The 21,407-nt window shown below is 45.0% G+C and overlaps 1 protein-coding gene across 1 annotated transcript in view; it reads right to left on the reverse strand.

Annotated features, from left to right (window-relative positions):
* cip2a (cellular inhibitor of PP2A) overlaps positions 1 to 21,407 on the reverse strand; it is a 95,772-nt gene that overhangs the window by 28,866 nt on the left and 45,499 nt on the right. Inside the window, 2 exon segments of the mRNA XM_083653921.1 lie at positions 17,925 to 18,058; positions 18,756 to 18,944. Of these exon segments, the coding sequence (XP_083510047.1) occupies positions 17,925 to 18,058; positions 18,756 to 18,944 (323 nt within the window).

Below are 21,407 nucleotides of genomic sequence, written 5' to 3' on the forward strand. Positions count from 1 at the left end.
GTCTGTCCTTGTTGTGTATTTGGTGTGCCATGGCTGTCTGTCCTTGTTGTGTATTTGGTGTGCTATGGCTGTCTGTCCTTGTTGTGTATTTGGTGTGCAATGGCTGTCTGTCCTTGTTGTGTATTTGGTGTGCCATGGCTGTCTGTCCTTGTTGTGTATTTGGTGTGCTATGGCTGTTTGTCCTTGTTGTGTATTTGGTGTGCAATGGCTGTCTGTCCTTGTTGTGTATTTGGTGTGCCATGGCTGTCTGTCCGTGTTGTGTATTTGGTGTGCTATGGCTGTCTGTCCTTGTTGTTTATTTGGTGTGCTATGGCTGTCTGTCCTTGTTGTGTATTTGGTGTGCCATGGCTGTCTGTCCTTGTTGTTTATTTGGTGTGCCATGGCTGTCTGTCCTTGTTGTTTATTTGGTGTGCCATGGCTGTCTGTCCTTGTTGTTTATTTGGTGTGCTATGGCTGTCTGTTCTTGTTGTGTATTTGGTGTGCTATGGCTGTCTGTCCTTGTTGTGTATTTGGTGTGCCATGGCTGTCTGTCCTTGTTGTTTATTTGGTGTGCCATGGCTGTCTGTCCTTGTTGTGTATTTGGTGTGCTATGGCTGTCTGTCCTTGTTGTGTATTTGGTGTGCTATGGCTGTCTGTCCTTGTTGTGTATTTGGTGTGCCATGGCTGTCTGTCCTTGTTGTTTATTTGGTGTGCCATGGCTGTCTGTCCTTGTTGTGTATTTGGTGTGCCATGGCTGTCTGTCCTTGTTGTTTATTTGGTGTGCCATGGCTGTCTGTCCTTGTTGTTTATTTGGTGTGCCATGGCTGTCTGTCCTTGTTGTTTATATGGTGTGCCATGGCTGTCTGTCCTTGTTGTTTATTTGGTGTGCTATGGCTGTCGTCCCTGTTGTGTATTTGGTGTGCTATGGCTGTCTGTCCTTGTTGTGTATTTGGTGTGCCATGGCTGTCTGTCCTTGTTGTTTATTTGGTGTGCTATGGCTGTCTGTCCTTGTTGTTTATTTGGTGTGCCATGGCTGTCTGTCCTTGTTGTTTATTTGGTGTGCCATGGCTGTCTGTCCTTGTTGTTTATTTGGTGTGCTATGGCTGTCTGTCCTTGTTGTGTATTTGGTGTGCTATGGCTGTCTGTCCTTGTTGTGTATTTGGTGTGCCATGGCTGTCTGTCCTTGTTGTTTATTTGGTGTGCCATGGCTGTCTGTCCTTGTTGTGTATTTGGTGTGCCATGGCTGTCTGTCCTTGTTGTTTATTTGGTGTGCCATGGCTGTCTGTCCTTGTTTATTTGGTGTGCCATGGCTGTCTGTCCTTGTTGTTTATTTGGTGTGCTATGGCTGTCTGTCCTTGTTGTTTATTTGGTGTGCCATGGCTGTCTGTCCTTGTTGTGTATTTGGTGTGCCATGGCTGTCTGTCCTTGTTGTTTATTTGGTGTGCAATGGCTGTCTGTCCTTGTTGTGTATTTGGTGTGCCATGGCTGTCTGTCCTTGTTGTGTATTTGGTGTGCTATGGCTGTCTGTCCTTGTTGTGTATTTGGTGTGCAATGGCTGTCTGTCCTTGTTGTGTATTTGGTGTGCCATGGCTGTCTGTCCTTGTTGTGTATTTGGTGTGCTATGGCTGTTTGTCCTTGTTGTGTATTTGGTGTGCAATGGCTGTCTGTCCTTGTTGTGTATTTGGTGTGCCATGGCTGTCTGTCCGTGTTGTGTATTTGGTGTGCTATGGCTGTCTGTCCTTGTTGTTTATTTGGTGTGCTATGGCTGTCTGTCCTTGTTGTGTATTTGGTGTGCCATGGCTGTCTGTCCTTGTTGTTTATTTGGTGTGCCATGGCTGTCTGTCCTTGTTGTTTATTTGGTGTGCCATGGCTGTCTGTCCTTGTTGTTTATTTGGTGTGCTATGGCTGTCTGTTCTTGTTGTGTATTTGGTGTGCTATGGCTGTCTGTCCTTGTTGTGTATTTGGTGTGCCATGGCTGTCTGTCCTTGTTGTTTATTTGGTGTGCCATGGCTGTCTGTCCTTGTTGTGTATTTGGTGTGCCATGGCTGTCTGTCCTTGTGGTTTATTTGGTGTGCCATGGCTGTCTGTCCTTGTTGTGTATTTGGTGTGCCATGGCTGTCTGTCCTTGTTGTTTATTTGGTGTGCCATGGCTGTCTGTCCTTGTTGTGTATTTGGTGTGCCATGGCTGTCTGTCCTTGTTGTGTATTTGGTGTGCTATGGCTGTCTGTCCTTGTTGTTTATTTGGTGTGCTATGGCTGTCTGTCCTTGTTGTTTATTTGGTGTGCCATGGCTGTCTGTCCTTGTTGTTTATTTGGTGTGCCATGGCTGTCTGTCCTTGTTGTTTATTTGGTGTGCTATGGCTGTCTGTCCTTGTTGTGTATTTGGTGTGCTATGGCTGTCTGTCATTGTTGTGTATTTGGTGTGCCATGGCTGTCTGTCCTTGTTGTTTATTTGGTGTGCCATGGCTGTCTGTCCTTGTTGTGTATTTGGTGTGCCATGGCTGTCTGTCCTTGTTGTTTATTTGGTGTGCCATGGCTGTCTGTCCTTGTTTATTTGGTGTGCCATGGCTGTCTGTCCTTGTTGTTTATTTGGTGTGCCATGGCTGTCTGTCCTTGTTGTTTATTTGGTGTGCAATGGCTGTCTGTCCTTGTTGTTTATTTGGTGTGCTATGGCTGTCTGTTCTTGTTGTGTATTTGGTGTGCTATGGCTGTCTGTCCTTGTTGTGTATTTGGTGTGCAATGGCTGTCTGTCCTTGTTGTTTATTTGGTGTGCCATGGCTGTCTGTCCTTGTTGTTTATTTGGTGTGCTATGGCTGTCTGTCCTTGTTGTGTATTTGGTGTGCTATGGCTGTCTGTCCTTGTTGTGTATTTGGTGTGCCATGGCTGTCTGTCCTTGTTGTTTATTTGGTGTGCCATGGCTGTCTGTCCTTGTTGTGTATTTGGTGTGCCATGGCTGTCTGTCCTTGTTGTTTATTTGGTGTGCCATGGCTGTCTGTCCTTGTTTATTTGGTGTGCCATGGCTGTCTGTCCTTGTTGTTTATTTGGTGTGCCATGGCTGTCTGTCCTTGTTGTTTATTTGGTGTGCAATGGCTGTCTGTCCTTGTTGTGTATTTGGTGTGCCATGGCTGTCTGTCCTTGTTGTGTATTTGGTGTGCTATGGCTGTCTGTCCTTGTTGTGTATTTGGTGTGCAATGGCTGTCTGTCCTTGTTGTGTATTTGGTGTGCCATGGCTGTCTGTCCTTGTTGTGTATTTGGTGTGCTATGGCTGTTTGTCCTTGTTGTGTATTTGGTGTGCAATGGCTGTCTGTCCTTGTTGTGTATTTGGTGTGCCATGGCTGTCTGTCCGTGTTGTGTATTTGGTGTGCTATGGCTGTCTGTCCTTGTTGTTTATTTGGTGTGCTATGGCTGTCTGTCCTTGTTGTGTATTTGGTGTGCCATGGCTGTCTGTCCTTGTTGTTTATTTGGTGTGCCATGGCTGTCTGTCCTTGTTGTTTATTTGGTGTGCCATGGCTGTCTGTCCTTGTTGTTTATTTGGTGTGCTATGGCTGTCTGTTCTTGTTGTGTATTTGGTGTGCTATGGCTGTCTGTCCTTGTTGTGTATTTGGTGTGCCATGGCTGTCTGTCCTTGTTGTTTATTTGGTGTGCCATGGCTGTCTGTCCTTGTTGTGTATTTGGTGTGCTATGGCTGTCTGTCCTTGTTGTGTATTTGGTGTGCTATGGCTGTCTGTCCTTGTTGTGTATTTGGTGTGCCATGGCTGTCTGTCCTTGTTGTTTATTTGGTGTGCCATGGCTGTCTGTCCTTGTTGTGTATTTGGTGTGCCATGGCTGTCTGTCCTTGTTGTTTATTTGGTGTGCCATGGCTGTCTGTCCTTGTTGTTTATTTGGTGTGCCATGGCTGTCTGTCCTTGTTGTTTATTTGGTGTGCCATGGCTGTCTGTCCTTGTTGTTTATTTGGTGTGCTATGGCTGTCGTCCCTGTTGTGTATTTGGTGTGCTATGGCTGTCTGTCCTTGTTGTGTATTTGGTGTGCCATGGCTGTCTGTCCTTGTTGTTTATTTGGTGTGCTATGGCTGTCTGTCCTTGTTGTTTATTTGGTGTGCCATGGCTGTCTGTCCTTGTTGTTTATTTGGTGTGCCATGGCTGTCTGTCCTTGTTGTTTATTTGGTGTGCTATGGCTGTCTGTCCTTGTTGTGTATTTGGTGTGCTATGGCTGTCTGTCCTTGTTGTGTATTTGGTGTGCCATGGCTGTCTGTCCTTGTTGTTTATTTGGTGTGCCATGGCTGTCTGTCCTTGTTGTGTATTTGGTGTGCCATGGCTGTCTGTCCTTGTTGTTTATTTGGTGTGCCATGGCTGTCTGTCCTTGTTTATTTGGTGTGCCATGGCTGTCTGTCCTTGTTGTTTATTTGGTGTGCTATGGCTGTCTGTCCTTGTTGTTTATTTGGTGTGCCATGGCTGTCTGTCCTTGTGTATTTGGTGTGCCATGGCTGTCTGTCCTTGTTGTTTATTTGGTGTGCAATGGCTGTCTGTCCTTGTTGTGTATTTGGTGTGCCATGGCTGTCTGTCCTTGTTGTGTATTTGGTGTGCTATGGCTGTCTGTCCTTGTTGTGTATTTGGTGTGCAATGGCTGTCTGTCCTTGTTGTGTATTTGGTGTGCCATGGCTGTCTGTCCTTGTTGTGTATTTGGTGTGCTATGGCTGTTTGTCCTTGTTGTGTATTTGGTGTGCAATGGCTGTCTGTCCTTGTTGTGTATTTGGTGTGCCATGGCTGTCTGTCCGTGTTGTGTATTTGGTGTGCTATGGCTGTCTGTCCTTGTTGTTTATTTGGTGTGCTATGGCTGTCTGTCCTTGTTGTGTATTTGGTGTGCCATGGCTGTCTGTCCTTGTTGTTTATTTGGTGTGCCATGGCTGTCTGTCCTTGTTGTGTATTTGGTGTGCCATGGCTGTCTGTCCTTGTGGTTTATTTGGTGTGCCATGGCTGTCTGTCCTTGTTGTGTATTTGGTGTGCCATGGCTGTCTGTCCTTGTTGTTTATTTGGTGTGCCATGGCTGTCTGTCCTTGTTGTGTATTTGGTGTGCCAAGGCTGTCTGTCCTTGTTGTGTATTTGGTGTGCTATGGCTGTCTGTCCTTGTTGTTTATTTGGTGTGCTATGGCTGTCTGTCCTTGTTGTTTATTTGGTGTGCCATGGCTGTCTGTCCTTGTTGTTTATTTGGTGTGCCATGGCTGTCTGTCCTTGTTGTTTATTTGGTGTGCTATGGCTGTCTGTCCTTGTTGTGTATTTGGTGTGCTATGGCTGTCTGTCATTGTTGTGTATTTGGTGTGCCATGGCTGTCTGTCCTTGTTGTTTATTTGGTGTGCCATGGCTGTCTGTCCTTGTTGTGTATTTGGTGTGACATGGCTGTCTGTCCTTGTTGTTTATTTGGTGTGCCATGGCTGTCTGTCCTTGTTTATTTGGTGTGCCATGGCTGTCTGTCCTTGTTGTTTATTTGGTGTGCCATGGCTGTCTGTCCTTGTTGTTTATTTGGTGTGCAATGGCTGTCTGTCCTTGTTGTGTATTTGGTGTGCCATGGCTGTCTGTCCTTGTTGTGTATTTGGTGTGCTATGGCTGTCTGTCCTTGTTGTGTATTTGGTGTGCAATGGCTGTCTGTCCTTGTTGTGTATTTGGTGTGCCATGGCTGTCTGTCCTTGTTGTGTATTTGGTGTGCTATGGCTGTTTGTCCTTGTTGTGTATTTGGTGTGCAATGGCTGTCTGTCCTTGTTGTGTATTTGGTGTGCCATGGCTGTCTGTCCGTGTTGTGTATTTGGTGTGCTATGGCTGTCTGTCCTTGTTGTTTATTTGGTGTGCTATGGCTGTCTGTCCTTGTTGTGTATTTGGTGTGCCATGGCTGTCTGTCCTTGTTGTTTATTTGGTGTGCCATGGCTGTCTGTCCTTGTTGTTTATTTGGTGTGCCATGGCTGTCTGTCCTTGTTGTTTATTTGGTGTGCTATGGCTGTCTGTTCTTGTTGTGTATTTGGTGTGCTATGGCTGTCTGTCCTTGTTGTGTATTTGGTGTGCCATGGCTGTCTGTCCTTGTTGTTTATTTGGTGTGCCATGGCTGTCTGTCCTTGTTGTGTATTTGGTGTGCCATGGCTGTCTGTCCTTGTGGTTTATTTGGTGTGCCATGGCTGTCTGTCCTTGTTGTTTATTTGGTGTGCCATGGCTGTCTGTCCTTGTTGTGTATTTGGTGTGCCATGGCTGTCTGTCCTTGTGGTTTATTTGGTGTGCCATGGCTGTCTGTCCTTGTTGTGTATTTGGTGTGCCATGGCTGTCTGTCCTTGTTGTTTATTTGGTGTGCCATGGCTGTCTGTCCTTGTTGTGTATTTGGTGTGCCATGGCTGTCTGTCCGTGTTGTGTATTTGGTGTGCTATGGCTGTCTGTCCTTGTTGTTTATTTGGTGTGCTATGGCTGTCTGTCCTTGTTGTGTATTTGGTGTGCTATGGCTGTCTGTCCTTGTTGTGTATTTGGTGTGCAATGGCTGTCTGTCCTTGTTGTGTATTTGGTGTGCCATGGCTGTCTGTCCTTGTTGTGTATTTGGTGTGCTATGGCTGTCTGTCCTTGTTGTTTATTTGGTGTGCTATGGCTGTCTGTCCTTGTTGTGTATTTGGTGTGCCATGGCTGTCTGTCCTTGTTGTTTATTTGGTGTGCCATGGCTGTCTGTCCTTGTTGTTTATTTGGTGTGCCATGGCTGTCTGTCCTTGTTGTTTATTTGGTGTGCTATGGCTGTCTGTTCTTGTTGTGTATTTGGTGTGCTATGGCTGTCTGTCCTTGTTGTGTATTTGGTGTGCCATGGCTGTCTGTCCTTGTTGTTTATTTGGTGTGCCATGGCTGTCTGTCCTGGTTGTGTATTTGGTGTGCCATGGCTGTCTGTCCTTGTGGTTTATTTGGTGTGCCATGGCTGTCTGTCCTTGTTGTGTATTTGGTGTGCCATGGCTGTCTGTCCTTGTTGTTTATTTGGTGTGCCATGGCTGTCTGTCCTTGTTGTGTATTTGGTGTGCCATGGCTGTCTGTCCTTGTTGTGTATTTGGTGTGCCATGGCTGTCTGTCCTTGTTGTGTATTTGGTGTGCTATGGCTGTCTGTCCTTGTTGTGTATTTGGTGTGCTATGGCTGTCTGTCCTTGTTGTGTATTTGGTGTGCCATGGCTGTCTGTCCTTGTTGTTTATTTGGTGTGCCATGGCTGTCTGTCCTTGTTGTGTATTTGGTGTGCCATGGCTGTCTGTCCTTGTTGTTTATTTGGTGTGCCATGGCTGTCTGTCCTTGTTGTTTATTTGGTGTGCCATGGCTGTCTGTCCTTGTTGTTTATTTGGTGTGCCATGGCTGTCTGTCCTTGTTGTTTATTTGGTGTGCTATGGCTGTCGTCCCTGTTGTGTATTTGGTGTGCTATGGCTGTCTGTCCTTGTTGTGTATTTGGTGTGCTATGGCTGTCTGTCCTTGTTGTTTATTTGGTGTGCCATGGCTGTCTGTCCTTGTTGTTTATTTGGTGTGCTATGGCTGTCTGTCCTTGTTGTTTATTTGGTGTGCCATGGCTGTCTGTCCTTGTTGTTTATTTGGTGTGCTATGGCTGTCTGTCCTTGTTGTTTATTTGGTGTGCCATGGCTGTGTGTCCTTGTTGTGTATTTGGTGTGCCATGGCTGTCTGTCCTTGTTGTTTATTTGGTGTGCCATGGCTATCTGTCCTTGTTTATTTGGTGTGCCATGGCTGTCTGTCCTTGTTGTTTATTTGGTGTGCTATGGCTGTCTGTCCTTGTTGTTTATTTGGTGTGCCATGGCAGTCTGTCCTTGTTGTGTATTTGGTGTGCCATGGCTGTCTGTCCTTGTTGTTTATTTGGTGTGCAATGGCTGTCTGTCCTTGTTGTGTATTTGGTGTGCCATGGCTGTCTGTCCTTGTTGTGTATTTGGTGTGCTATGGCTGTCTGTCCTTGTTGTGTATTTGGTGTGCAATGGCTGTCTGTCCTTGTTGTGTATTTGGTGTGCCATGGCTGTCTGTCCTTGTTGTGTATTTGGTGTGCTATGGCTGTTTGTCCTTGTTGTGTATTTGGTGTGCAATGGCTGTCTGTCCTTGTTGTGTATTTGGTGTGCCATGGCTGTCTGTCCGTGTTGTGTATTTGGTGTGCTATGGCTGTCTGTCCTTGTTGTTTATTTGGTGTGCTATGGCTGTCTGTCCTTGTTGTGTATTTGGTGTGCCATGGCTGTCTGTCCTTGTTGTTTATTTGGTGTGCCATGGCTGTCTGTCCTTGTTGTTTATTTGGTGTGCCATGGCTGTCTGTCCTTGTTGTTTATTTGGTGTGCTATGGCTGTCTGTCCTTGTTGTGTATTTGGTGTGCCATGGCTGTCTGTCCTTGTTGTTTATTTGGTGTGCCATGGCTGTCTGTCCTTGTTGTGTATTTGGTGTGCCATGGCTGTCTGTCCTTGTGGTTTATTTGGTGTGCCATGGCTGTCTGTCCTTGTTGTGTATTTGGTGTGCCATGGCTGTCTGTCCTTGTTGTTTATTTGGTGTGCCATGGCTGTCTGTCCTTGTTGTGTATTTGGTGTGCCATGGCTGTCTGTCCTTGTTGTGTATTTGGTGTGCTATGGCTGTCTGTCCTTGTTGTTTATTTGGTGTGCTATGGCTGTCTGTCCTTGTTGTTTATTTGGTGTGCCATGGCTGTCTGTCCTTGTTGTTTATTTGGTGTGCCATGGCTGTCTGTCCTTGTTGTTTATTTGGTGTGCTATGGCTGTCTGTCCTTGTTGTGTATTTGGTGTGCTATGGCTGTCTGTCCTTGTTGTGTATTTGGTGTGCCATGGCTGTCTGTCCTTGTTGTTTATTTGGTGTGCCATGGCTGTCTGTCCTTGTTGTGTATTTGGTGTGCCATGGCTGTCTGTCCTTGTTGTTTATTTGGTGTGCCATGGCTGTCTGTCCTTGTTTATTTGGTGTGCCATGGCTGTCTGTCCTTGTTGTTTATTTGGTGTGCCATGGCTGTCTGTCCTTGTTGTTTATTTGGTGTGCAATGGCTGTCTGTCCTTGTTGTGTATTTGGTGTGCCATGGCTGTCTGTCCTTGTTGTGTATTTGGTGTGCTATGGCTGTCTGTCCTTGTTGTGTATTTGGTGTGCAATGGCTGTCTGTCCTTGTTGTGTATTTGGTGTGCCATGGCTGTCTGTCGTTGTTGTGTATTTGGTGTGCTATGGCTGTTTGTCCTTGTTGTGTATTTGGTGTGCAATGGCTGTCTGTCCTTGTTGTGTATTTGGTGTGCCATGGCTGTCTGTCCGTGTTGTGTATTTGGTGTGCTATGGCTGTCTGTCCTTGTTGTTTATTTGGTGTGCTATGGCTGTCTGTCCTTGTTGTGTATTTGGTGTGCCATGGCTGTCTGTACTTGTTGTTTATTTGGTGTGCCATGGCTGTCTGTCCTTGTTGTTTATTTGGTGTGCCATGGCTGTCTGTCCTTGTTGTTTATTTGGTGTGCTATGGCTGTCTGTTCTTGTTGTGTATTTGGTGTGCTATGGCTGTCTGTCCTTGTTGTGTATTTGGTGTGCCATGGCTGTCTGTCCTTGTTGTTTATTTGGTGTGCCATGGCTGTCTGTCCTTGTTGTGTATTTGGTGTGCCATGGCTGTCTGTCCTTGTGGTTTATTTGGTGTGCCATGGCTGTCTGTCCTTGTTGTGTATTTGGTGTGCCATGGCTGTCTGTCCTTGTTGTTTATTTGGTGTGCCATGGCTGTCTGTCCTTGTTGTGTATTTGGTGTGCCATGGCTGTCTGTCCTTGTTGTGTATTTGGTGTGCCATGGCTGTCTGTCCTTGTTGTGTATTTGGTGTGCTATGGCTGTCTGTCCTTGTTGTGTATTTGGTGTGCTATGGCTGTCTGTCCTTGTTGTGTATTTGGTGTGCCATGGCTGTCTGTCCTTGTTGTTTATTTGGTGTGCCATGGCTGTCTGTCCTTGTTGTGTATTTGGTGTGCCATGGCTGTCTGTCCTTGTTGTTTATTTGGTGTGCCATGGCTGTCTGTCCTTGTTGTTTATTTGGTGTGCCATGGCTGTCTGTCCTTGTTATTTATTTGGTGTGCCATGGCTGTCTGTCCTTGTTGTTTATTTGGTGTGCTATGGCTGTCGTCCCTGTTGTGTATTTGGTGTGCTATGGCTGTCTGTCCTTGTTGTGTATTTGGTGTGCCATGGCTGTCTGTCCTTGTTGTTTATTTGGTGTGCTATGGCTGTCTGTCCTTGTTGTTTATTTGGTGTGCCATGGCTGTCTGTCCTTGTTGTTTATTTGGTGTGCCATGGCTGTCTGTCCTTGTTGTTTATTTGGTGTGCTATGGCTGTCTGTCCTTGTTGTGTATTTGGTGTGCTATGGCTGTCTGTCCTTGTTGTGTATTTGGTGTGCCATGGCTGTCTGTCCTTGTTGTTTATTTGGTGTGCCATGGCTGTCTGTCCTTGTTGTGTATTTGGTGTGCCATGGCTGTCTGTCCTTGTTGTTTATTTGGTGTGCCATGGCTGTCTGTCCTTGTTTATTTGGTGTGCCATGGCTGTCTGTCCTTGTTGTTTATTTGGTGTGCTATGGCTGTCTGTCCTTGTTGTTTATTTGGTGTGCCATGGCTGTCTGTCCTTGTTGTGTATTTGGTGTGCCATGGCTGTCTGTCCTTGTTGTTTATTTGGTGTGCAATGGCTGTCTGTCCTTGTTGTGTATTTGGTGTGCCATGGCTGTCTGTCCTTGTTGTGTATTTGGTGTGCTATGGCTGTCTGTCCTTGTTGTGTATTTGGTGTGCAATGGCTGTCTGTCCTTGTTGTGTATTTGGTGTGCCATGGCTGTCTGTCCTTGTTGTGTATTTGGTGTGCTATGGCTGTTTGTCCTTGTTGTGTATTTGGTGTGCAATGGCTGTCTGTCCTTGTTGTGTATTTGGTGTGCCATGGCTGTCTGTCCGTGTTGTGTATTTGGTGTGCTATGGCTGTCTGTCCTTGTTGTTTATTTGGTGTGCTATGGCTGTCTGTCCTTGTTGTGTATTTGGTGTGCCATGGCTGTCTGTCCTTGTTGTTTATTTGGTGTGCCATGGCTGTCTGTCCTTGTTGTTTATTTGGTGTGCCATGGCTGTCTGTCCTTGTTGTTTATTTGGTGTGCTATGGCTGTCTGTTCTTGTTGTGTATTTGGTGTGCTATGGCTGTCTGTCCTTGTTGTGTATTTGGTGTGCCATGGCTGTCTGTCCTTGTTGTTTATTTGGTGTGCCATGGCTGTCTGTCCTTGTTGTGTATTTGGTGTGCCATGGCTGTCTGTCCTTGTGGTTTATTTGGTGTGCCATGGCTGTCTGTCCTTGTTGTGTATTTGGTGTGCCATGGCTGTCTGTCCTTGTTGTTTATTTGGTGTGCCATGGCTGTCTGTCCTTGTTGTGTATTTGGTGTGCCATGGCTGTCTGTCCTTGTTGTGTATTTGGTGTGCTATGGCTGTCTGTCCTTGTTGTTTATTTGGTGTGCTATGGCTGTCTGTCCTTGTTGTTTATTTGGTGTGCCATGGCTGTCTGTCCTTGTTGTTTATTTGGTGTGCCATGGCTGTCTGTCCTTGTTGTTTATTTGGTGTGCTATGGCTGTCTGTCCTTGTTGTGTATTTGGTGTGCTATGGCTGTCTGTCATTGTTGTGTATTTGGTGTGCCATGGCTGTCTGTCCTTGTTGTTTATTTGGTGTGCCATGGCTGTCTGTCCTTGTTGTGTATTTGGTGTGCCATGGCTGTCTGTCCTTGTTGTTTATTTGGTGTGCCATGGCTGTCTGTCCTTGTTTATTTGGTGTGCCATGGCTGTCTGTCCTTGTTGTTTATTTGGTGTGCCATGGCTGTCTGTCCTTGTTGTTTATTTGGTGTGCAATGGCTGTCTGTCCTTGTTGTGTATTTGGTGTGCCATGGCTGTCTGTCCTTGTTGTGTATTTGGTGTGCTATGGCTGTCTGTCCTTGTTGTGTATTTGGTGTGCAATGGCTGTCTGTCCTTGTTGTGTATTTGGTGTGCCATGGCTGTCTGTCCTTGTTGTGTATTTGGTGTGCTATGGCTGTTTGTCCTTGTTGTGTATTTGGTGTGCAATGGCTGTCTGTCCTTGTTGTGTATTTGGTGTGCCATGGCTGTCTGTCCGTGTTGTGTATTTGGTGTGCTATGGCTGTCTGTCCTTGTTGTTTATTTGGTGTGCTATGGCTGTCTGTCCTTGTTGTGTATTTGGTGTGCCATGGCTGTCTGTCCTTGTTGTTTATTTGGTGTGCCATGGCTGTCTGTCCTTGTTGTTTATTTGGTGTGCCATGGCTGTCTGTCCTTGTTGTTTATTTGGTGTGCTATGGCTGTCTGTTCTTGTTGTGTATTTGGTGTGCTATGGCTGTCTGTCCTTGTTGTGTATTTGGTGTGCCATGGCTGTCTGTCCTTGTTGTTTATTTGGTGTGCCATGGCTGTCTGTCCTTGTTGTGTATTTGGTGTGCCATGGCTGTCTGTCCTTGTGGTTTATTTGGTGTGGCATGGCTGTCTGTCCTTGTTGTGTATTTGGTGTGCCATGGCTGTCTGTCCTTGTTGTTTATTTGGTGTGCCATGGCTGTCTGTCCTTGTTGTGTATTTGGTGTGCCATGGCTGTCTGTCCGTGTTGTGTATTTGGTGTGCTATGGCTGTCTGTCCTTGTTGTTTATTTGGTGTGCTATGGCTGTCTGTCCTTGTTGTGTATTTGGTGTGCTATGGCTGTCTGTCCTTGTTGTGTATTTGGTGTGCAATGGCTGTCTGTCCTTGTTGTGTATTTGGTGTGCCATGGCTGTCTGTCCTTGTTGTGTATTTGGTGTGCTATGGCTGTTTGTCCTTGTTGTGTATTTGGTGTGCAATGGCTGTCTGTCCTTGTTGTGTATTTGGTGTGCCATGGCTGTCTGTCCGTGTTGTGTATTTGGTGTGCTATGGCTGTCTGTCCTTGTTGTTTATTTGGTGTGCTATGGCTGTCTGTCCTTGTTGTGTATTTGGTGTGCCATGGCTGTCTGTCCTTGTTGTTTATTTGGTGTGCCATGGCTGTCTGTCCTTGTTGTTTATTTGGTGTGCCATGGCTGTCTGTCCTTGTTGTTTATTTGGTGTGCTATGGCTGTCTGTTCTTGTTGTGTATTTGGTGTGCTATGGCTGTCTGTCCTTGTTGTGTATTTGGTGTGCCATGGCTGTCTGTCCTTGTTGTTTATTTGGTGTGCCATGGCTGTCTGTCCTTGTTGTGTATTTGGTGTGCCATGGCTGTCTGTCCTTGTGGTTTATTTGGTGTGCCATGGCTGTCTGTCCTTGTTGTGTATTTGGTGTGCCATGGCTGTCTGTCCTTGTTGTTTATTTGGTGTGCCATGGCTGTCTGTCCTTGTTGTGTATTTGGTGTGCCATGGCTGTCTGTCCTTGTTGTGTATTTGGTGTGCCATGGCTGTCTGTCCTTGTTGTGTATTTGGTGTGCTATGGCTGTCTGTCCTTGTTGTGTATTTGGTGTGCTATGGCTGTCTGTCCTTGTGTATTTGGTGTGCCATGGCTGTCTGTCCTTGTTGTTTATTTGGTGTGCCATGGCTGTCTGTCCTTGTTGTGTATTTGGTGTGGCATGGCTGTCTGTCCTTGTTGTTTATTTGGTGTGCCATGGCTGTCTGTCCTTGTTGTTTATTTGGTGTGCCATGGCTGTCTGTCCTTGTTGTTTATTTGGTGTGCCATGGCTGTCTGTCCTTGTTGTTTATTTGGTGTGCTATGGCTGTCGTCCCTGTTGTGTATTTGGTGTGCTATGGCTGTCTGTCCTTGTTGTGTATTTGGTGTGCTATGGCTGTCTGTCCTTGTTGTTTATTTGGTGTGCCATGGCTGTCTGTCCTTGTTGTTTATTTGGTGTGCTATGGCTGTCTGTCCTTGTTGTTTATTTGGTGTGCCATGGCTGTCTGTCCTTGTTGTTTATTTGGTGTGCCATGGCTGTCTGTCCTTGTTTATTTGGTGTGCTATGGCTGTCTGTCCTTGTTGTGTATTTGGTGTGCTATGGCTGTCTGTCCTTGTTGTGTATTTGGTGTGCCATGGCTGTCTGTCCTTGTTGTTTATTTGGTGTGCCATGGCTGTCTGTCCTTGTTGTGTATTTGGTGTGCCATGGCTGTCTGTCCTTGTTGTTTATTTGGTGTGCCATGGCTGTCTGTCCTTGTTTATTTGGTGTGCCATGGCTGTCTGTCCTTGTTGTTTATTTGGTGTGCTATGGCTGTCTGTCCTTGTTGTTTATTTGGTGTGCCATGGCTGTCTGTCCTTGTTGTGTATTTGGTGTGCCATGGCTGTCTGTCCTTGTTGTTTATTTGGTGTGCAATGGCTGTCTGTCCTTGTTGTGTATTTGGTGTGCCATGGCTGTCTGTCCTTGTTGTGTATTTGGTGTGCTATGGCTGTCTGTCCTTGTTGTGTATTTGGTGTGCAATGGCTGTCTGTCCTTGTTGTGTATTTGGTGTGCTATGGCTGTTTGTCCTTGTTGTGTATTTGGTGTGCAATGGCTGTCTGTCCTTGTTGTGTATTTGGTGTGCCATGGCTGTCTGTCCGTGTTGTGTATTTGGTGTGCTATGGCTGTCTGTCCTTGTTGTTTATTTGGTGTGCTATGGCTGTCTGTCCTTGTTGTGTATTTGGTGTGCCATGGCTGTCTGTCCTTGTTGTTTATTTGGTGTGCCATGGCTGTCTGTCCTTGTTGTTTATTTGGTGTGCCATGGCTGTCTGTCCTTGTTGTTTATTTGGTGTGCTATGGCTGTCTGTTCTTGTTGTGTATTTGGTGTGCTATGGCTGTCTGTCCTTGTTGTGTATTTGGTGTGCCATGGCTGTCTGTCCTTGTTGTTTATTTGGTGTGCCATGGCTGTCTGTCCTTGTTGTGTATTTGGTGTGCCATGGCTGTCTGTCCTTGTGGTTTATTTGGTGTGCCATGGCTGTCTGTCCTTGTTGTGTATTTGGTGTGCCATGGCTGTCTGTCCTTGTTGTTTATTTGGTGTGCCATGGCTGTCTGTCCTTGTTGTGTATTTGGTGTGCCATGGCTGTCTGTCCTTGTTGTGTATTTGGTGTGCTATGGCTGTCTGTCCTTGTTGTTTATTTGGTGTGCTATGGCTGTCTGTCCTTGTTGTTTATTTGGTGTGCCATGGCTGTCTGTCCTTGTTGTTTATTTGGTGTGCCATGGCTGTCTGTCCTTGTTGTTTATTTGGTGTGCTATGGCTGTCTGTCCTTGTTGTGTATTTGGTGTGCTATGGCTGTCTGTCATTGTTGTGTATTTGGTGTGCCATGGCTGTCTGTCCTTGTTGTTTATTTGGTGTGCCATGGCTGTCTGTCCTTGTTGTGTATTTGGTGTGCCATGGCTGTCTGTCCTTGTTGTTTATTTGGTGTGCCATGGCTGTCTGTCCTTGTTTATTTGGTGTGCCATGGCTGTCTGTCCTTGTTGTTTATTTGGTGTGCCATGGCTGTCTGTCCTTGTTGTTTATTTGGTGTGCAATGGCTGTCTGTCCTTGTTGTGTATTTGGTGTGCCATGGCTGTCTGTCCTTGTTGTGTATTTGGTGTGCTATGGCTGTCTGTCCTTGTTGTGTATTTGGTGTGCAATGGCTGTCTGTCCTTGTTGTGTATTTGGTGTGCCATGGCTGTCTGTCCTTGTTGTGTATTTGGTGTGCTATGGCTGTTTGTCCTTGTTGTGTATTTGGTGTGCAATGGCTGTCTGTCCTTGTTGTGTATTTGGTGTGCCATGGCTGTCTGTCCGTGTTGTGTATTTGGTGTGCTATGGCTGTCTGTCCTTGTTGTTTATTTGGTGTGCTATGGCTGTCTGTCCTTGTTGTGTATTTGGTGTGCCATGGCTGTCTGTCCTTGTTGTTTATTTGGTGTGCCATGGCTGTCTCTCCTTGTTGTTTATTTGGTGTGCCATGGCTGTCTGTCCTTGTTGTTTATTTGGTGTGCTATGGCTGTCTGTTCTTGTTGTGTATTTGGTGTGCTATGGCTGTCTGTCCTTGTTGTGTATTTGGTGTGCCATGGCTGTCTGTCCTTGTTGTTTATTTGGTGTGCCATGGCTGTCTGTCCTTGTTGTGTATTTGGTGTGCCATGGCTGTCTGTCCTTGTGGTTTATTTGGTGTGCCATGGCTGTCTGTCCTTGTTGTGTATTTGGTGTGCCATGGCTGTCTGTCCTTGTTGTTTATTTGGTGTGCCATGGCTGTCTGTCCTTGTTGTGTATTTGGTGTGCCATGGCTGTCTGTCCTTGTTGTGTATTTGGTGTGCCATGGCTGTCTGTCCTTGTTGTGTATTTGGTGTGCCATGGCTGTCTGTCCTTGTTGTGTATTTGGTGTGCCATGGCTGTCTGTCCTTGTTGTGTATTTGGTGTGCCATGGCTGTATGTCCTTGTTGTGTATTTGGTGTGCTATGGCTGTCTGTCCTTGTTGTGTATTTGGTGTGCCATGGCTGTCTGTCCTTGTTGTTTATTTGGTGTGCTATGGCTGTCTGTCCTTGTTGTTTATTTGGTGTGCCATGGCTGTATGTCCTTGTTGTGTATTTGGTGTGCTATGGCTGTCTGTCCTTGTTGTGTATTTGGTGTGCCATGGCTGTCTGTCCTTGTTGTTTATTTGGTGTGCTATGGCTGTCTGTCCTTGTTGTTTATTTGGTGTGCCATGGCTGTCTGTCCTTGTTGTTTATTTGGTGTGCCATGGCTGTCTGTCCTTGTTTGACCATGTTTGGTCAGATTCGACATGGCACATCAATCAAACATTCTCTGACAACTGACAACATTGTTGTTGGCAGTTGTCAGAGAATGTTTGATCGGTGTTCCATTGGCTTTAAGGGTGGCCAATTATATTTAGAATCCAGCGCACAGCAGAATATCAGGATCGACACTTGATTACATTAAAAAACCAAGAAGGAGCAAACAATGAGTTTCACATATTGCTTCATCAAATTCGCTTTGTAAATCATTTTTGTCAAAAGTAATATTATTGCCTATTAATGCTTGGAGTTGACGCAATATTATTTTTTGTCTAAAATACATTTTATACTTTTCACAAACTACTGTAAAGCACTGTGTCAAGTGGCTTTTTGCCTTTGTAAAACAAGGGTAACACTTAAATTGTGTGTAGGTTACCAATTTAAAAGATGTTAAAATAAGATTCTGATTAACATACGTTGTAGAGCGGTCCTCGAATATTCGGATATTCGAATATTCGTTCATAATGCTGACATTCAAATTAAAAAAGATAATAATATTCAATTATTCATATTAAAGGATAATTCAGTTTTTTTACACCCCGGATCTTATTTCCACTGATGTTTTACTCACCCAGAGAACTTACGTAGTACGTTTTCGCCTTTTTTCTTTTGCTAGAATGAACCTAACCCCAACTAATCATCACTCCTCACGTCCCACGGGCTGATTCATCCATGCATATATGGAATTAATCCATTGACTATAAAGATTACTGTGTAGCTTTAATAAAACATCCAGTAGGTGGCGATAATGCAACACTTAAGTCACTGTCTAGTAGTGCAATTAACCCTAGTCTGCAATTTTCACTGCAATTATGTTCATAAAAACCTATTTAACAAAAATACTCTAATATGTATTTTTGGAGGATTAGTAAAAAATAATAATAAAATAAAAAAGTACGACGACATCACAGAAGACATTCGAATATACGTGGAAAACCTCAATAGAATATTTGAATTTGAACAAATGTATTCGAGGACAGCCCTAATACTTTGTATATACATGTAATATTGGCAAATTTGTGTAAGCACTAAGTACATCCTTGGATTGCGTTCTCAAAATGACGACATCATCGATTATCGTCATCATGGCTGTAAACACACAAAAAACTGTTCCTTGTGCACTTGAGAAAATGTGTTTTCTGAACTGCAGAACATGCACATGGCTTACTAGATGATCAGGAATGCCTGTGCAAACAGTCCTGTCATCTTCACAAACGCCTCCTATATCTAGCTGGCAGCGACAGCCAGAGCGGAGTCTCACCTGAGGTCGCCGTCGGAGCCAGGAGGCGGGCAGCTGAGGGGGTTGTTGCTATGACAACAGGAGAGGAGGGACTCGACCTGCGAGAGGCAGACCTGAGCGCTCACCTGGCGGGACACCAAAGACCTGGTGGAGTCCTCTGCACACAGGAGTGGAGGAGTCAAGGCTTCAAAAGCCACATATGGATTCCCAGATGGGAATTGGGAATAAATCCGAGACTTCTTTACAGAGCTATTGGGCACCTTCTCTTGATAATCCCAAAAGGTGGAGCAATATATTGGCCGAGAGCCGTGGAAACGTCATGCCTTTGCTGCCCAGCCCCTCAAACCGCTCTACAGCCTCACCTGCTAAACGGCAGAGGTCCAGCATGGACTTTATGGACAGCTGTTTCACCACTTGTTCTTTTAACGGGAGCATGCAATTCAATTTCTACAAGAAATAGCAACTGAAACCCCGGAATAGCCTACCTGGTGCCATTGTCAAAAAGAAAAGAAAAAGTAAAAGAAAAGAAAATAGCCTACATGTGAAGTTCACCGACGTAGTTACTTATCTGTTAATTATTTTATTTTCGCCAGAGTCACAACAAATATTGAGTTAATGGGTCAGTTTTGTGTTTACATGTGTGGTAGCATATTTAATCGGCTGGCTCAGCCTGGCAGAGTCAACGGGGACTATTTCTTGTCTCGGACTATCAGACTCGGCAAAAACTTTGTTATTTTGAGAGCAAATGGCCTAAAAATATGAACACCTTTAGTTTATAGCTTGTATTTTGTTGGTAACTTGAGTGTAACAATATTACACTCAAGGGTGTACTTTAACACACACATTTATACACACAAATATAGTCAGGTAAAGGATATCGAGCAGCAGATTGATCACGTGTGTAACACGGAGGCAGTGTTTCCTCAGCTGAGCGTCTCCCTGAGCAGCATCCAGGCCAACAAGCAGCCCCAGCACCACTGGGATCAACATCTCCACAAAGCTCAGCACACACACTGACACACTCTCTGCCTCCAACGCCTCCTACACACACACACACACACACACACACACACACACACAATGAATGTACAATGAAACAGCTTTGTACAATAAGAAAAGATTAATAGCAGGATGTGGAGGGAGGGGAAGGGAAAGAGAGGACATGAAGAAGAAAAGCGAGAGAATTTGAACATTTGTGGAGTGGTACAGTATAATGGTGGCAGCAGTTAGGTTCTGAGTGGTACTGTATAATGGTGGCAGCAGTTAGGTTCTGAGTGGTACTGTATAATGGTGGCAGCAGTTAGGTTCTGAGTGGTACTGTATAATGGTGGCAGCAGTTAGGTTCTGGAGCCACTTTCACACATGAACTCTGAACTATGTCCGTTGAATCAGGTCCGGACATTCCATGGGAGGTACCCTCAAGGTTCATACACATTTTGACCAATGAATTTCCACGACTTTTCCATGACTTTAAACCAAATTTCCATGACAAAACATTTTCTCAGCGTATACATGAAAACATGAGTAATGAGTACGACATTCTAAATTTAAAATGTCACCATTAACAGATTATAATAATTGAAAAACGAACATGGCCAGTTAGTACTGTAAGGCTGGCTTTACACAGTGAAACTTTCAGGCAACTAGTTGCAAGTTGCATGAAACATAATTTTCATGCAACTTGACATTTAGCAATTCAAAAATAATCAAAGGTCTCAGGTAGTGTTTCACTAAAGTCCATTACTGTATCAAGTGGGGAGTGTCATTCATTCATTGTAACTTGCATCTTTGTATCTTATTTTGTATCATTTTCTAGCTGGATAATATCAATTCGGACGTGTTTTATCAGGTTTTCTTCTGCAACTGGCTGGATTCTTTCTTTCATTATGGTTGTCCGGGAGAATAACAAAAGAGCCATCAGTGCATTAATCAGAATCAGAATCAGAATCAGAATATATATTATTATTATTATATAATATTATCCAGAATCAGTGCATTAATAGCCTATTTTCAGCATTTTGATTGGCTGTTGCATGAAACTAGCTTCACAAACCTGAGAGTTTTGCAACTGTTGCAGCTGAGTTTCAGACAAGTTTCAAGTGCGTTCAAGTTTCAAGGGCTTTAGACCATGCGAATCATTTGCAACTTAGCTTCACCTCAGTTTCAACCAACTAAAGTTGCGTGAAAGGCAATCCTCTGGTGGACCACCAGGCGGAGCTCCGCGGGACCACAGTTTGGGATCCAATGGCCTAATATTCTATAATTCTGTTGCCAGCGACACGGACATAGCTAACTAAAAACTAGGGTTGTCCCGATCCGATCACGTGATCGGAAATCGGGGCCGATCACGTGACTGCAGACTCGATCCGGACTCGGACATTATGACCCGATCATATGTCCGAGTCATTATTTTTATCAGATTTTTTATATATGGGCTATTGGTGATTCAAAATAAATTAGAATAAAATTAGTATTACTACCACCGTTTACAGAGTCAGACCTTGTCTGTGTCAAACGACACTCAGCCAGACAGCCTCACAAAAACACCGCATGCGCAGAGAGCACGCCAGTTTGTTTTGAAGCTGAGCCGCGCTGCCGCTATCATGTCTGCTGTGTGGAAATATTTCAAAGTGAACGACGAGAACGACAGTGAAAAGGCGAAAAAGATCACAGAAAAGATAGCCGAGATGATAGCAATGAGTGACCAGCCACTCTCTCTGGTAGACGACCCGGGTTTTATCATGCTTATGGAGTACATGGAACCACGATACGACATGCCCTCTCGACACTATATCACTGAAAAGGCTCTGCCAGCGCTCCAGAAAAAGATAAGCGACAAGCTGCTTGTCCTATTGAAAGACGTGCCTGATGTCGCGTTTACCACAGATATTTGGAGTTCGTCTGTGTGTCCCATGGCCCTTCTAAGCCTCACTGCGCAATGGATCAACTCCAGTTTTGTTTTAAGCCGTGCGACTTTGCATGCACAGGAATTTGGTGGATCCCACACAGCAGAGCGCATCCAGCAGGCGATGGAGAGGATGCTGAACAACTGGGGAATAGACAAGAACCGAGTCCATATCATTTTGCGCGATAACGCTGCAAATATGAAGAAAGCCATGCTGGATATGGGAGTACAGAGTGTGGGCTGTGTAGCGCACACATTACAACTTGTCGTGCACGAGGGCCTGCTTTCCCAGCGCAGCGTCACAGACACACTGGCACTGATATTGCACTAAGTTCTAATGTTGCACTAGTTCTAATGTGAAGAATATTTTTTCTATTCTGACTTGAAAATCTTTAAGCTACCTCATAAGTGCTCAGTTTACAATACACTGCACTGCTTGAATATTGGCTCATTTGTTTTATTTGATTTTTTTATTTTTTTATTTTTTATTTTAATGCCTGACTGGCATTTTAAGTTAAGCTGCTGTTTGTTTTAACACTAGACTATTGAGTCTGTGATGTTGCATTAAGTTCTAATGTTGCACTAGTTCTAATGTGAAG

The sequence above is a fragment of the Poromitra crassiceps genome (genome assembly GCF_964638095.1).
Source record: "Poromitra crassiceps genome assembly, chromosome: 2".
In the NCBI taxonomy this organism is placed as follows: Eukaryota; Metazoa; Chordata; class Actinopteri; order Beryciformes; family Melamphaidae; genus Poromitra; species Poromitra crassiceps.